Source organism: Saimiri boliviensis, chromosome 3 (assembly GCF_048565385.1).
Source record: "Saimiri boliviensis isolate mSaiBol1 chromosome 3, mSaiBol1.pri, whole genome shotgun sequence".
Lineage (NCBI taxonomy): Eukaryota > Metazoa > Chordata > Mammalia > Primates > Cebidae > Saimiri > Saimiri boliviensis.
Window position 1 is genome coordinate 105,552,813 of NC_133451.1, and position 14,588 is coordinate 105,567,400.

A 14,588-nucleotide genomic window follows, 5' to 3' on the forward strand; every position below is an offset into this window, starting at 1 on the left:
ATTGATTGCTAAACATTTTTCCCTCTAACTTGATATTATAACAACTTTGTGACTTAAGTAGGGCAAGAGACATTATGTCCATTTTATAGATGAGAAAACAAGTTGAGTGTAATTAAAACTTACATTCCCTTTTGGGGTGGGAGAGAAGAGATAAAAGTGCATGAATAGGTAAGTAATGGCATAGCAATAGTTGGGTGCTGTGGCACATGTTTATAGTTCCAGCCACCCAGAGCCTCAACTATTGAGTCTACAATTTTGTGTTTCAATGTGTTTTGCCAATTGAGCATCTATAATGTAGTCCAGAAGATGACATGTAATGAATAAGAGGTATAGACCAGAGGGACTAAAAGAATGTGAAGAGGGTGTTTGAATTGGGATAGCTAAAGAGGGTATCTAAGAAGAGGTGACTCGAGACATGTGTTGGAACCTAACTGGCAGATAAAAGTAAAAAAGCAAATAAGATGAGCAAAGATGCAAAGACAGAATGCAGAAGGTGTTTTGGGGGATACCAACAATTATCCATGTAGTCTGTAATTCAAAAATAATGCTTGAGGCTGGACCTGGTGGCTCATGCCTGTCATCCCAGCACTTTGGGAGGCAAAGGCAGGTGGATCGCTTGAGCCCAGAAGTTCCAGACCAGCTTGGGCAACATGGTGAAACCCTGTCTCTAAAGAAAAAGATACAAAACCTAGCTGGGCGTGGTGGCACACACCTGTAGTCCTAGGAACCAGGGAAGCTGATGTAGGAGGATCTCTTGAGCCCAGGGAGGTCGAGGCTGCAGTGAGCCATGGTTACATCACTGCACTCCAGCCTGGGTGACAGAGACCTTGTCTCAAAAACAAAACAGAATAAAACAACAATAACAAACAAACAAAATGCAGGACTGTTGGTTGGCAGCACTTTATAAAAGGTTTTATAGAGTAGATTAAGAAGTGATAAATCAGCATAAATATATATAATTCTTATTTGACAATTTAAAAATTACCAAAAGCCCCCAGACCTACATGAAAATAAAAATACTATAAAAGAATAAGACTGGGCATGGCGGCTCATGCCTGTAATCCCAGCACTTTGGGAGGTTGAGGCAGGTGGATCACGAAGTCAGGAGAGCTAGACCATTATAGCGAACATGGTGAAACCCTGTCTCTACTAAAAATACAAAAAAATTAGCCAGCGTGGTGGCACGTGCCTGTGGTCCCAGCTACCTGGGGAGGCTGAGACAGGAGAATCGCTTGAACCTGGAAGATAGAGGTTGTAGTGAGCTGAGATCGTGCCAGTGCACTCCAGCCTCAGTAACAGAGTGAGACTCCTTCTCAAAAACTAAATATGAATAAAAATAAAAACAGTTGCATTTAAAAAGTCAGCTATTTTGTGAGAGTATGTAAAAAATAAAAAAGTAAAACTAATTAAAATATCAAAAAGGCGAGAAGAAATTATTATGTTATTGTACTAATAATTTAACCCCCGAACAACTGAAGAAACAGTGAGCAGAGTTAGATCAGTAGAAAGAGGAAGGTAATTGAGTGCTCGCCATGAGCGAGGAACTATGCTGAAACTTAGAAACATTCTGCTAATTGAAATAAGTGAGACGTAAAAGGACTAATATTGCAAGAGTCCGCCTATTGGAGGTACCTAGAATAGGCAACTTTATAGAGACAAGCAAGTTTAATAGAGATTTACTGGGGCTGAAGTAAGGGGGAAATAGTTATTATTTAAGGGGTACAGTTTCTGTTTGGGATGATGAAGTTCTGGAAATGGATACTGGTGATGGTTGCACAATACTGTGAATGTATTTAATGCTACTGAATTGTACACTTATAATTAGTTAAAATGGTAAATTTTATGTTATGCATATTTTAGCAGAGTAAGAAAAAAAGGAGAGGTCATTCAGGAAGTTGAAAGAAAGAGGGTCAGAGAATAAGAAAATTTCATGACTTTAAGATGCAGAAATTTAAAAACAAAATAAAAAAATTCAGTAATGATAATTTCAGATTATGGGAAATGAGTCAGGGGAAGGAGATTAATCAAGGGAGAAATGTTCCAAAGCATGAGAATATGGAATAAACCTTTGGAAGTATAAAATAACAAAAGGAAAATATTTCCATATGATGACATCTACTTTCTCTGTGAAGTTAGCTCTCTTAGGGCCTGTGGTAAGGGGTGAAGCTCAAGGAGTGTCATAAGATTCAGTAACATTACTATAGCGAACAAAAAATTGCCAGTCAATGTTACAGACTTAGCCGAGGCTGGAAATCATAAAGTCATTAGAGCCAATAATTTCTTCTACAAATTATATTCAGTAATATTTAGGAGTTCTGGAGCAGGTTTTTAAAAATGGTTGCGTTGATTGTGCTTTGGTGATTAGAGAGTTCCTTGGAAAAGAATAACCAGGGAAGGAAAAGCCAGGTAGATTTTGCTGAAAAGAGTTTCAGGATAATTAAATGATGGCTAGGGAGGGGGATCGAGCAAAATAGAAACCCATTCAGTGAGGTACTTGTCTTATGTCGGCTGTTGAGCTCACTCCACTGAAGGATTCTAAAACATTAGAGTTCAGAAAACTGAATATTCAGAAGAGTTTCCAAAAAAGAAAATTAGAAATACAATATTTAATAGTTCATCTTGAGAACCTGATGTCTTTCTCTCTTCTCTTCACTCCTTTCTGCCTTCCCGTCTATCCTCTGACCTTTATTTTTGTTCCTGTCTTGCTTTTTCTTTCCTTTGGCTTTCTCTCATTATCTCCCTCTCTCACTTCCTTTTTTCCAAGAAGCATTTGTTGACTACTTTGATCATACTGAAGGAACTGATTTTATTTTTCAAGCAGCATACTTTGAACTTTAGATAACTGACTTTCTTTCTTTTAATAGGTTCTGGCTGATAGACTGTCGACAGATCCAGGAATCTGTTACTTTTGCATCACAAGTATATAGAGAAATTATCTGCGTACCTTATATGGCCAAATTTGTAGTGTTTGCCAAGTCACATGACCCCATCGAAGCCAGGTTGAGATGTTTCTGCATGACTGATGATAAAGTGGATAAGACCCTTGAACAACAAGAAAATTTTGCTGAGGTGGCCAGGAGCAGGGATGTAGAGGTACTATGCCAAAAATAATAATAATAATTTATTCCATATTGTTATACCTGTATTAATAGATTACATTTCAAATATCATTTAATAAGTAGAATCATTAAAAAGTGAAAGACCAGTTCACATCTTGATCAGTTAGAAGGTCAGCACCCAAAATCTGCCATTTTTAGCCATTTTGGACCTATCCAATAGGAATGATCTGTGCATGTGAGAAGGTAAGATGATTCCTTTAAAGATTGTTTGAGGAAAAATTATGAGTTATTGATAAACTCAACGTAAGTGACTATAGTAGTTTAAATGTTTTTAGCTTTCCTTGTTGTCTTTATTTTTTAATAGTAACTAAAACAGTCTGGGAAGTATATCCTTTTGCATAAATGTTGAAGTAGGATGTCTAGTGCTTTTCTACGTTACTTTTCCTCATTTCAGAATTCTCCATCAGTGTAGATCTTTGGGTGTTGAAGTCCAGTAACCTGACTCATTGTGATGTCAAAAGTTGCCCAAGTAGGCTGGGCGTGGTGGCTCACGCCTGTAATCCAGCACTTTGGGAGGCCAAGGTGGGTGGATCACCTGAGGTCAGCAGTTCGAGACCAGCCTGGCCAACATGGTGAAACCCCATCTCTACCAAAAATACAAAATTAGCCGGGCATGGGGGCAGATGCCTGTAATCCCAGCTACTCAGGAGGCAGGAGAATCTCTTGAACCAGGAAGGTGGAGGCTGAAGTGAGCTGAGATCACAGCACTGCACTGCAGCCTGAGTGACAGAGCAAGACTCCATCTCACAAAAAAAATTACCCAAGCATAAGTTTAAATTTAGGATTTAAATGCATTTTGGGTTTGTGGATAACAGGATACAGTTTTTACAATGAGATCATCAAATGCCACCATGCATTGAAGATTCCCACTACTAGTAGGAAGAAACACTGCTGGACATGTGCCAAAGAGAAGACAGAATGTCAGCTGGCAATTTAAAGATTGTTGTATGTGTATTTTAAGAATTTGAAGTGCCAAGTAGTACTACCACTACTTTGTAATTATAGCTTTTACAAGAAGTTATAATTGCAGCTACTTTATTGTTATTTCTCTGTTTTCACTCAGGTATTAGAAGGAAAACCCATCTATGTTGACTGTTTTGGCAACCTGGTACCGTTAACTAAAAGTGGCCAGCATCATATATTCAGTTTTTTTGCCTTCAAAGAAAACAGACTTCCTCTATTTGTCAAGGTAATATATACATGGAATTTTGTGATGTATTTTATTCAAGATCAAGGAAGAATTTGACTTCCTTTAGTAGCAGAAAATTTTTGCTTTTCAGTCATTTTCAGAGTTTTCCTTTTAACCATATTTACAACATTTTACAGCCTTGGGAAACCAATTATTTTTAGTTTTGAGGTTCAAAGTCAACCTGAATTTTTATAGACTTATGTTTAAGGATGAGAACAGGACAAATAATAGCCAACTTATTAGTTAGGAACAATGACCAGTCTTTTCCAAATTTGAAGGAAAGTCTATTTATCTTACTATTATAACTTTTGAATATTTACACTTAGATTTAAAAATATATGTGAACGTCACAAGTGTGGAGATCAAGAGTTCTAAGTGGCAACTTTTTATAATAAAACCTCTCAAAAGACCCAGCATCTCACTTAAGCTAATAAGAAATTATCTCAGATAGAGATATAGACTTGATATATTTTCATAAATTCATTCAATAAACAGCATCCACATGTTCTCACTCATAAGTGGGTGTTGAACAATGAGAACACATGGACACAGGGAGGGGAACATCACACACTGGGACCTGTCGAGGGATGAGGGTCTAGGGGAGGGATAGCATTAGGAGAAATACCTAATGTAGATCACGGAGTGACAGGTGCAGCAAACCACCATGGTACGTGTATAACTGTTTAACAAACTTGTATGTTCTACACATGTACCCCAGAACTTAAAGTATAATAAAAAATAAATAGCATGGAGACACATCTGTGCACCAGGTATTTGTTGGCTCTCTTTAGAAATATTAATCCAATTTAGGGATTTGAAGTGATATATATATGTCTCATTTTTTATTCCAATCTAAAGGGGACCACAAATGAATGAATAAGAGATTCAGGAAATAAAAAGGAGGCAATAATTCTACTCCGCTTTGTTTTCCAAGCTCATTTTCCTTTTTGTTTTTTACAATTTATCTCACTAATCTAGAGGTCCTAACGCTCAGTCCTCTCAGGTATAGGCTGGTTTTTGTAGGTTTGTTTCCAGTCCTTTTTCACCTATTCATTTCCAACTGTTCGTCAGCAATGAATGACTCCTTTGATTATTTTAACCCCTTATTTTTTTCAAAACATGTGTCTGGAAACCTCTTAAGTTTTCCCAAGAGCTATACTGAGTCTCTCTCATTGTGCCACTTCTGGTTCAATTGCTTTGTCTGACTGATGATAGATTTTTTTATTTTTTATTTTTTTATCATGCTTTAAGTTCTGGGGTACATGTGCAGACTGTGCAGGATTATTACATAGGTATACACATGCCATGGTGGTTTGCTGCTTCCATTCCCCCCATCATCTATATTAGGTATTTCTGCTAATGTTATCCCTCCCCAATCCCCCACCCCCTGCTATCCCTCCCTTAGCCCCCCAACCCCAAGCAGGCCTTGGTATGTGATGTTCCCCTCCCTGTGTCCATGTGTTCTCATTGTTCAACACCCACTTATGAATGATGGTTACCAGCTTCATCCATGTGCCTGCAAAGGACATGAACTCATCCTTTATTATGGCTGCATAGTATTCCATGGTCTATATGTGCCACATTTTCTTTATCTAGTCTATCATTGATGGGCATTTGGGTTGGTTCCATGTCTTTGCTATTGTAAACAGTGCCACAGTGAGCATACGTGTGCATGTGTCTTTATAATAGAATGATTTATAATCCTTTAGGTATATACCCAGTAATGTGATTGCTGGGTCAAGTGGTACTTCTATATCTAGATCCTTGAGGAATTGCCACACTGTCTTCCACAATGGTTGAACTAATTTACACTCCCACAGACAGTGTAAAAGTGTTCCTATTTCTCCACATCCTCTCCAGCATCTGTTGTCTCCAGATTTTTTAATGATCGCCAATATAACTGGCGAGAGATGGTGATTGATGATAGATTCTTACAGAGCACCGCATTAAGCAGTAACTGCTCAGGGATAATGGATCTATTTAACACAGACAGCTGCATAATTAAGCTAATGTTTGATATTGTTGGTGTGCAGAATCATTCCACAAACAACCCAATACAAAAATGACCAAAGTGCTTAAGTAAACATTTCCCCAAAGAAGATATACAGGTGATCAATAGGCACATGAAGAGATGTTCAACAGCGAAAGGAAATGCAGATCAAAACCACAAACAGATACCACTGAATACCCGTTAGGATGGCTATTATTAAAACAAACAGAAGAAAATAAACAAATGTTGGGAAGGAAGTGGACGAATTGGGACCGTAATGCATTGCTGGTGGAAATGTAAAATAGTGCAGCCACTTTGGAAAACACTACAGTTTTTCCTCAAAAAGTTAGATATAAAATTAGCATAGACTCAATTACTTACATATCAATGTTCTTAGCAGTAGGCAAAATGTCCACAAACAGAATGTAGTATACACATGCAATGGAAGACTATTCAGCCTTTAAAAGGAAGGAAGTTCTGATTTATGCTACAATATGGTAAATGAAATAGGCTAGACACAAAAGAACAAATATTGTATGGTCTCACTTACATGATGTACCTAAGGTAGTCAAATTCACAAAGACAGAAAGTATTTTTTTTTTTCAATTTATTTTTTTGACCTCTCCTTGTAGTGAGATAAAGATAGAGAGTAGAAGAGTGGTTGCTAGGGACAGGAGAAGGGGAAATTGAGGAATTATTGTTTAATAGATACAAAATTTCAGTTGGGAAGATTAACAAGTTCTAAAGATGGAAGGTAGGGATGATTAGACAACAATGTGAATGTACTTAATGCCACTGAACTGGACACCTAAACATGATTAAAATGATAAGTTTTATGTTACATATATTTTATCACAATTTTTTAAAAAAAGGAATGAAATTCTGACACAGGATGCATTATGAATGAACTTGGAAAACATTATGCTGAGTGAAATAACCCAAACAAAAAAGGGCAACTACTGTATGGCTCCATTTTTACCTGTACCTAGAATAGGCAAATGCATAGAGACAGAAAGTAGAATAGAGGTTATTAGGGGCTGGGCAAGAGGGGAATGGGGAGCTATTGTTCAGTGGGGACAGTTTCTGCGTGGGATGAAAAACATTCTGGATAGAGATAATAATTATACAACTTTGTGAATGTGCTTAATGCCACTGAATTTTATACCTCAAAATAGTAAAAATGGTAAATTGTATGTTATGTATATTTTGCCACAATCATTTAAAAAGCTGAGTAAGTTCTGATGATATAATGTACAGCATTAAACTACAGTTAATTGTATGTAATATATTACATACTTGAAATTTACTAAGAGTGATCTCAAGTGTTCTCATCACAAAAAAGAAGGGTGAGGTGATTGATATGTTAATCAGTTTACTACCGTAATCATTTCACAACATATACATATATCAAATCATCATATTTTATACCTTAAATTTATGCTTTTTTTTTTGTCAACAGTACTTAAATAAAACTAAAAAAGAAAGCTGAATGATTTTTAAAAAGACTTTCCAGATGGTAAGGAAAAGAGAATGAGGAAATCCTTTGAGTTCTTACCTAGCATTAACAAATGAATTTTACTTTCCTTTTTAAAGCATCATCTAGTTAAAGTAAACGCTGCATGTCAAATATAGGTGAATCATGTATGTCTTTCTTGTTCAAGGTACGCGATACAACTCAGGAACCTTGCGGACGACTATCATTTATGAAGGAGCCAAAATCCACAAGAGGCCTGGTGCATCAAGCTATTTGTAACTTAAATATCACATTGCCGATTTATACAAAGGTATTGTAAAATCTGCTGTAGTGCAATTCAGGTAGTGTAGGAATTGACATTTAAATCTTGTGTTAGGTCAGTGCAAAAGTAATAGCAAAAACAGCAATTACTTTTGCACTGACTTAATAAAATGAGTATAAACAAAGACTGAATGCAAGCACATGTAATAATCATGTTTGATTCTCTGTCAAATTTACAATTTCTACCTAAGAAAAAAAGCAGTGCCACCTGATTTTATGTTAAATGAACTTTGATGCAAAAATTCTATTAATATTGGGCATGGAAGTGAGAAAATTGGGCTTCAGATTTAACTTTTTGAAGAAATTTTTAAAACTAATTGGCTTTTCTTCATTATTGTTTTCATGTGCTTTCCTGAGACCATACTATTGCATTTGGCCTCACCAAAATACCAAGTTCATCAACTTCTGTTTACTACCAGTTCAGAGGTGGCTTACATATGATTAAGTTCAGAGGCGGTTTATGATATTTTACTTTTTCAAAATGATTACCCATGGATCTTACAACTTATCACGTTTTAGGAGTATGTAAACTGGTGTGATGGTGCACACCTGTACTCCCAGCTACTCAGGAGGCGGAGGTGAGAGGATCATTTGAACCCAGGAGTTCAAGGGCAGCTTAGGCAAAATAACTTGTGTAATTTATTGGTTAGAATAAAAATAGTATAAATAGTGGATTACTTAAAAATATTTGCCATGTTATGAAGAGTAGATTTAAAACATTGGTGAAAAGAAAAATTTTACTAATTTCTGACCCCAGGTCTACCTACAGGAATTACTTTCTTTTCAAACCTCTCCCCATGACGTAATTCATTAAATACTCTGACTAAATCAAATAAGACAACTAAATTAATTAAATGTTGTGGATAACTTATGTTTCATTCTTTTGAAGTTTTTTAACCAATATTTCTTTTGAGTTGGAAGCTCTCACATGGCAATCTGTAGGTGGATGGAGAAGTTGTCAGTGTCTATATGACAGGTTGGGAAGGGTGATGAGTGGTGGCTGCAGAGACCTGGAGTAGAAAGGATATATTTAACATCCCAAATCTTGACATCACAAAACAAAAAATGTCCTATAGTTCTTTTTCTCCACCACAATTATTAAATTTTATATTTGCTTAACTAATTATTCTTATAAATAGAGATCAACCATATAGAGAAAAGGTCATGCCTTAGGTTTGACATTGTGAATTTTTATTAAATGAATAAAACAAAACATTATTTATATATGTAAATACAAAAATTAAAATATAGAAATGGGTATATGGACCCGAATGAGCATAATTTTCTTGTATTCTGATGGTGCAGAATGTATTTTGGGGTTCGTATTGCTGATTAGTAGTGAGGCACTGGAGGCAGTGTGCCAAATAAGAACCCCAAAGAAATACGTACTACTGTGGACAAGCCACCTAAGTGTTATAGAAAGATGACTGAGCTTTGGCTGATTTTAGTGAGCTTTCAGTGTGCTCTAAAGAAAGCATTAATTTTATTATTACATTTTATTTCGAAGTCAACACATATCAGACACAGGTACTAATGCTGTGATGGTCCAGCTATTTTGTAACTCAAAAGGAAAAAAATGCCAGACATTGTACATTGAAAATATACCTTAGAATTTAGTACCTCTTGGCTGGGCACTATGGCTCACACCTCTAATCCCAGCACTTTGGAACACCAAGGCAGGAGGATTGCTTAAGTCCAGAAGTTCAAGATCAGCCTGAGCAACATAGCAAGACCTTATCTCTATTAAAGAAAAGAAAGAAAAAAAAATAATTTAGTAGCTCTCTGTTATAATAATGCTTCTAAATATTGTCTGTGTATTGAAAATTTTTCACCATATGCTTATTTGTAGCTTTTAATATTTTCAACCAATTTCTATAATGACTGGGATGTCATTATGGGTATTTCTAAAGACAAATGCCATCCAGTTCATTTAAGGTCAAACTTCAAGACTGCTGTGGTGATCTAGTATCTGAAATTAGTATATTTATAATATTGGTTCTTTTGTCTCTTAAATCTATAAACGTTGTATTTAAGTCAATCCTCTTTTCTGCCTTTCTTCTGTAAACTGTTAGTAAGAAGAAAAAAGTATGCTGACCATATGCTTGCCTGTTGATACTCGTTGAAAGAATGTTTGTTTACTCTTTCCTTTTCTTCTAAATACTTTCTACTCTTCCTTCTCTCTTTTTTCCATCTTGCATGGCATCTTGGGGCGGAAAGGAATCAGAGTCAGATCAAGAACAGGAGGAAGAGGTAATTTTATGACAGTGTCACTTGTTAACAGCTGTGTCTTTGATATAACTAATAAGAGCGCATAGTTAGCCTGTGTTCTTAGAAGGGGTAGGCTGTTCTTCTTAGTAATTAAAGGGGCACAATTTTACTTAACCTCTCTAAGCCTGTTTTCTCATCTTGTGGACCAACTTAAGGAAATAGTAAAATTTCACTATAAATTCTTGCCATGTCTCTAAATTTCTCCACCGACTATTAAGAGTTAAACCATCATTTTAGGAGTTCTTAGTCTGAAGACATCTAGTGGTCGAAACTCCTTTTACACTAAGACATTATAAATGTCTAAATTTTTAATTAAATGTCTTAGTACATTTTTAATGTACTAATACATAATTTGCCTTTTAAATTCTATATCCTCACAAACTACAGAGAAGTCTTCCAGAGGCTATACTACATGTGATGATATTGCCACTCCGGCAATTAATGGAATGTGTGCTTGCATACTCTTAGGTTCTAGCATTTTCTCAGCTTTCATTTGTAACACAGATATCTATTTATACATATCACACACCATTAGAAGTTTTTCAGGCTCCTCAGTAATTTTTAGGAGTGTAAGGGGGCCCTAAGACCAAAGAGTTTAATAAGCACTGAGACCAAAAAGCTTTCAGAAGCATATAATAAATTCCTTAGACTATAATATTATAATGCAGAACTATACTACTAATAATAATTTCTTATAAAGTGGGATCTTTACTAATTGTTGCACATGCCTCATCAATATTGGTCTCTCACAACCACCTATGAGGTGTCTATTATTAAATATTCCATTATAGATGAAGAAAGCAAATCTCAGAGAGGTTACCTGGAATAAATAGTGGTATGAATTATACCTGCTTCAATATTTAAAGCAAATGTGTTGATCTCCCTTATAAAGATCTGAAAATGCCCAAATATTATAATAGAAGTGAAAAATGTAATGGGAAAACTTAACATATTTGTTTCTAAGATAGATGCATATTAGCTATATGTAAATGTTTTCAAATATAATTTTCTTTTTGAAATGATATTCCAATGCATTCAAAATAAAAAAAATATAAAGAAAAATATAATAAATACCCTTGTACCCACCCGCTTAAAATGCAAGGCCTTACCAGTTTAGAAGATGACCCTGTATTTCTTTTTTTCCCTGATATCTTGGCAATGGAGCAGCGTGAGAGGGGTGATTATAAACTCACTGTCCTGCTGTACATAGCCATATACACAACTGACTTAAGACTGAAGTCATTCTTTCCCTCAACCGCACAGATACTCTTGGTTTCATATGCTCAATTTCCTTCCTGTGCTCAGTGACCCTACTGCCACAGCTGTTAAAAATGATAGGAAAGCCACCTTTGTCATGTTCACAAATCACTTTTCTATTAGATAATTTTCCTACTGAATACTTTCTGGAACTATTCAGAGCAATAGATCCAGTTTATATTGTTTTCAGGATCTGGAATGCTGGCTTATTATTAATGATAATGAAACTACTTCTAGAGAACATATCACCCTGGCATTGCTGTTTGTCATTATTTCCTTTTTCTTCACTAACTTAATGGATACTGATTATTTAATACTGACTTCACCCTTTTTCTGATTTATTCCCTAATAAATATGTATTTTAACTTCAAAACCAGCCTGGGTCAGATCTTCCCAGGATTAGCATGTTAGAAAGGACTTTCTACGTGTCATGTGTAGAACACCAGAATTTTTTTTTTTCAAAATCAGGATAAGAATCTTGGAGATTCTCAGGAAAAACCGTAGCAAAAATACTCTGACCTTCCTATAGCTATGATGTTGCCCCACGTTTATAATTATGAATAGGAGCTTTTTGTGCACGCCAGGGGCTATGAGCTAAGGCAGTATTTGTAACCATTCAATTTATGTATGTTTTCTTTCAGATCGATATGACATCAGAAAAAAGTAAGAATTTAAATAAAATTGAGTTTGTTTGAAAGCTGGCTACCATAAAAAGAAGCATGAATTAAAATGCAAGCTAGTTGCTATTACTAACCACTCCAGTAATTAAATTTTTATATTATCCTTATTAATCATTAATATATTTATAAAAGCAGCTTGGCCAGTTAAATTACAAATATACCTAATTTGTGAGCTATTTAGCAGTAAAATACTATGATTATTCATCTAAGCATTCACTTTCTTTTGACATCCTTGTTAACCCTGGTATTGCTGTTATGCTTGTTTTGAAACCCACCCTACCGTTTTGTCCATTCGTTAGCATAACATTGTCATCTCATTATTTTTTAAGCACTGACATGACAGTATCACTTTTTATGTAATGCAATAGTGACTTCTGTAGAGAGCTAATTATTTTTGTAGGATACACCTGCAAAAGTGATACTGTCTAATAGCTTTTAACTGATGCTAACTCCATCCAACACCTGCCCCTCCCCCACCCCTCCCTTGCACTTTTTACTGTGGTGAAGTGTAACCAACGTCTTTAGGGCTGAGGTCTAACAGACTTCTGTGAAAACTTTCTGGAAAAAATCAAAACAAAAACAAACAAAAACGAAGAGCAAAGAATGCAAAAATTAAAACTCCCTGGTGAAATTGCTAATCACAACAGCATTTTATTATAGGGCTAATTTTAAATAATGGTGCGAATCCCAAACCTGATCTAGTAGAGAGAGAACTGGTTTTTACAGACCTTAAAAGAGCTATCTTAGAGCTCATTTCAGATTTGTAATATCCAATTGACATTTTAGTTTGTTGGACTATTTCTAGTGACTCTCTGGCTTCTTGTGGAAACTTCAGTTGAATTTTATAGATTTCTGCTTTTGTGCCTCAAATGCTTTTTAAAAATCTGATTTTTAAAGTTTATTGATTTTAAGATCAATAAACTTTATTTCAGAGTTTATTTTGATTTGCTCTATTTCAGAGTGTATTCCCAAAAGGAGAAAACATAGAAACATCTTTAATATGGTCATCTGGCCCTATACAGTGATCTGAGGGCTTTTTTTAAAGTCCTAGGACAGGCGTTCCCAAACTACGGCCTGCGGGCCGCATGTGGCCCCCTGAGGCCATTTATCTGGCCCCCCCACCCCACCCCACTGCACTTCAGGAAGGGGCACCTCTTTCACTGGTGGTCAGTGAGAGGAGCACAGTATGTGGCGGCCCTCCAATGGTCTGAGGGACAGTGAACTGGCCCCCTGTGTAAAAAGTTTGGGGACGCCTGTCCTAGGACAATGTAATTTTCTACCAAATTACTGAAGTTGCTTTGAATGAGGCTTACCCTCGGGTTAAATCATGATTCAGATCTGGAATATTTGCGATTCTGGATGTTTTCATTGGTTTATATAATTGAAAAGAATTGAAAATAAATATTAATATATTTATATCTGTAAATTCACATCCTGCGTCTCAACAAATACAGATTCTCCCAAGAGAAAGCACTTTGGTTTATATGACATATCACATTGCCTTGATTCATTTTTTAAGTGATTTTACTGTATTCTGTCACTTTCTTCTTCAGAACTACTCCATTTATTTAACTAGCCCCTTACTTTGCTCCTCTGATATAAACTAGTAAGAATTAAAAATTAATTCATCCATCTGGCTCAATTGTTAACAAAAAAAAGAAAGAAAAAAAAATGTTACCATGTTGCTATAGTACCATGGATTTTCCTGAATGATTTCTAGGTGTTTTGAGAGTTTCAAAAGTTTCAAATACAGACTTAACGCTTGCTTTTATTTTAAAGATAATCATTAAATAATCTTCATCTAGGTGTAAACTAATCTCTAAAGAAGGGCTCTGTGGAAGGGACTCTCACCTGAAGTCTTTTTATGAGTACATTTTTTAAAAGTTTACTGAGTTTTCTTTCTTACCTTTAATAGGTGTAAGACCCCATAACCTAAGCCTCAAATATACCACCTTCAGCAGCTTATGCATGGATTCGTAGGGAAATAAGTACACTTCACCACAGTAACGTTTTACATATCTGTTCTAAATTCCCGCCATCCTCCTGCCCATGTGTTTCAGCAAGGCCGCCTCTCCCAGCAGTTTTACTCCACCTTTGCTTTGCATGGAAATAACTTGGCTTACATAAACTGTGCGTGTGTCCTGTGTGACTGTCTCTGACTTGGGTTGCCATGCATCACATTTTAACTTTGGACTCACATATAAGTTTAATCACAATTGTTGTTTCTGTTGTTTTTCTTTCCTTTCCTTTATTTCCCTCCTTGGTCTGTCCATTCTGTGTCTAAACAAGG

General features: G+C 35.8%; 1 protein-coding gene across 50 annotated transcripts in view; it reads left to right on the forward strand.

Annotated features, from left to right (window-relative positions):
• The window catches only part of ANK2 (ankyrin 2), a 699,003-nt gene that overhangs the window by 653,466 nt on the left and 30,949 nt on the right, over positions 1–14,588 (forward strand). For 42 of the 50 annotated variants that reach the window (XM_074396618.1, XM_074396581.1, XM_074396584.1 and 39 more), the window contains 5 exons: positions 2,865–3,093; positions 4,183–4,308; positions 7,960–8,082; positions 10,311–10,343; positions 12,260–12,281. In XM_074396618.1, coding sequence (XP_074252719.1) covers positions 2,865–3,093; positions 4,183–4,308; positions 7,960–8,082; positions 10,311–10,343; positions 12,260–12,281 — 533 coding nt within the window. The remainder of the gene's footprint in view (positions 1–2,864; positions 3,094–4,182; positions 4,309–7,959; positions 8,083–10,310; positions 10,344–12,259; positions 12,282–14,588) is intronic. The other 8 variants (XM_074396589.1, XM_074396606.1, XM_074396599.1 and 5 more) reach the window with 1 other exon arrangement.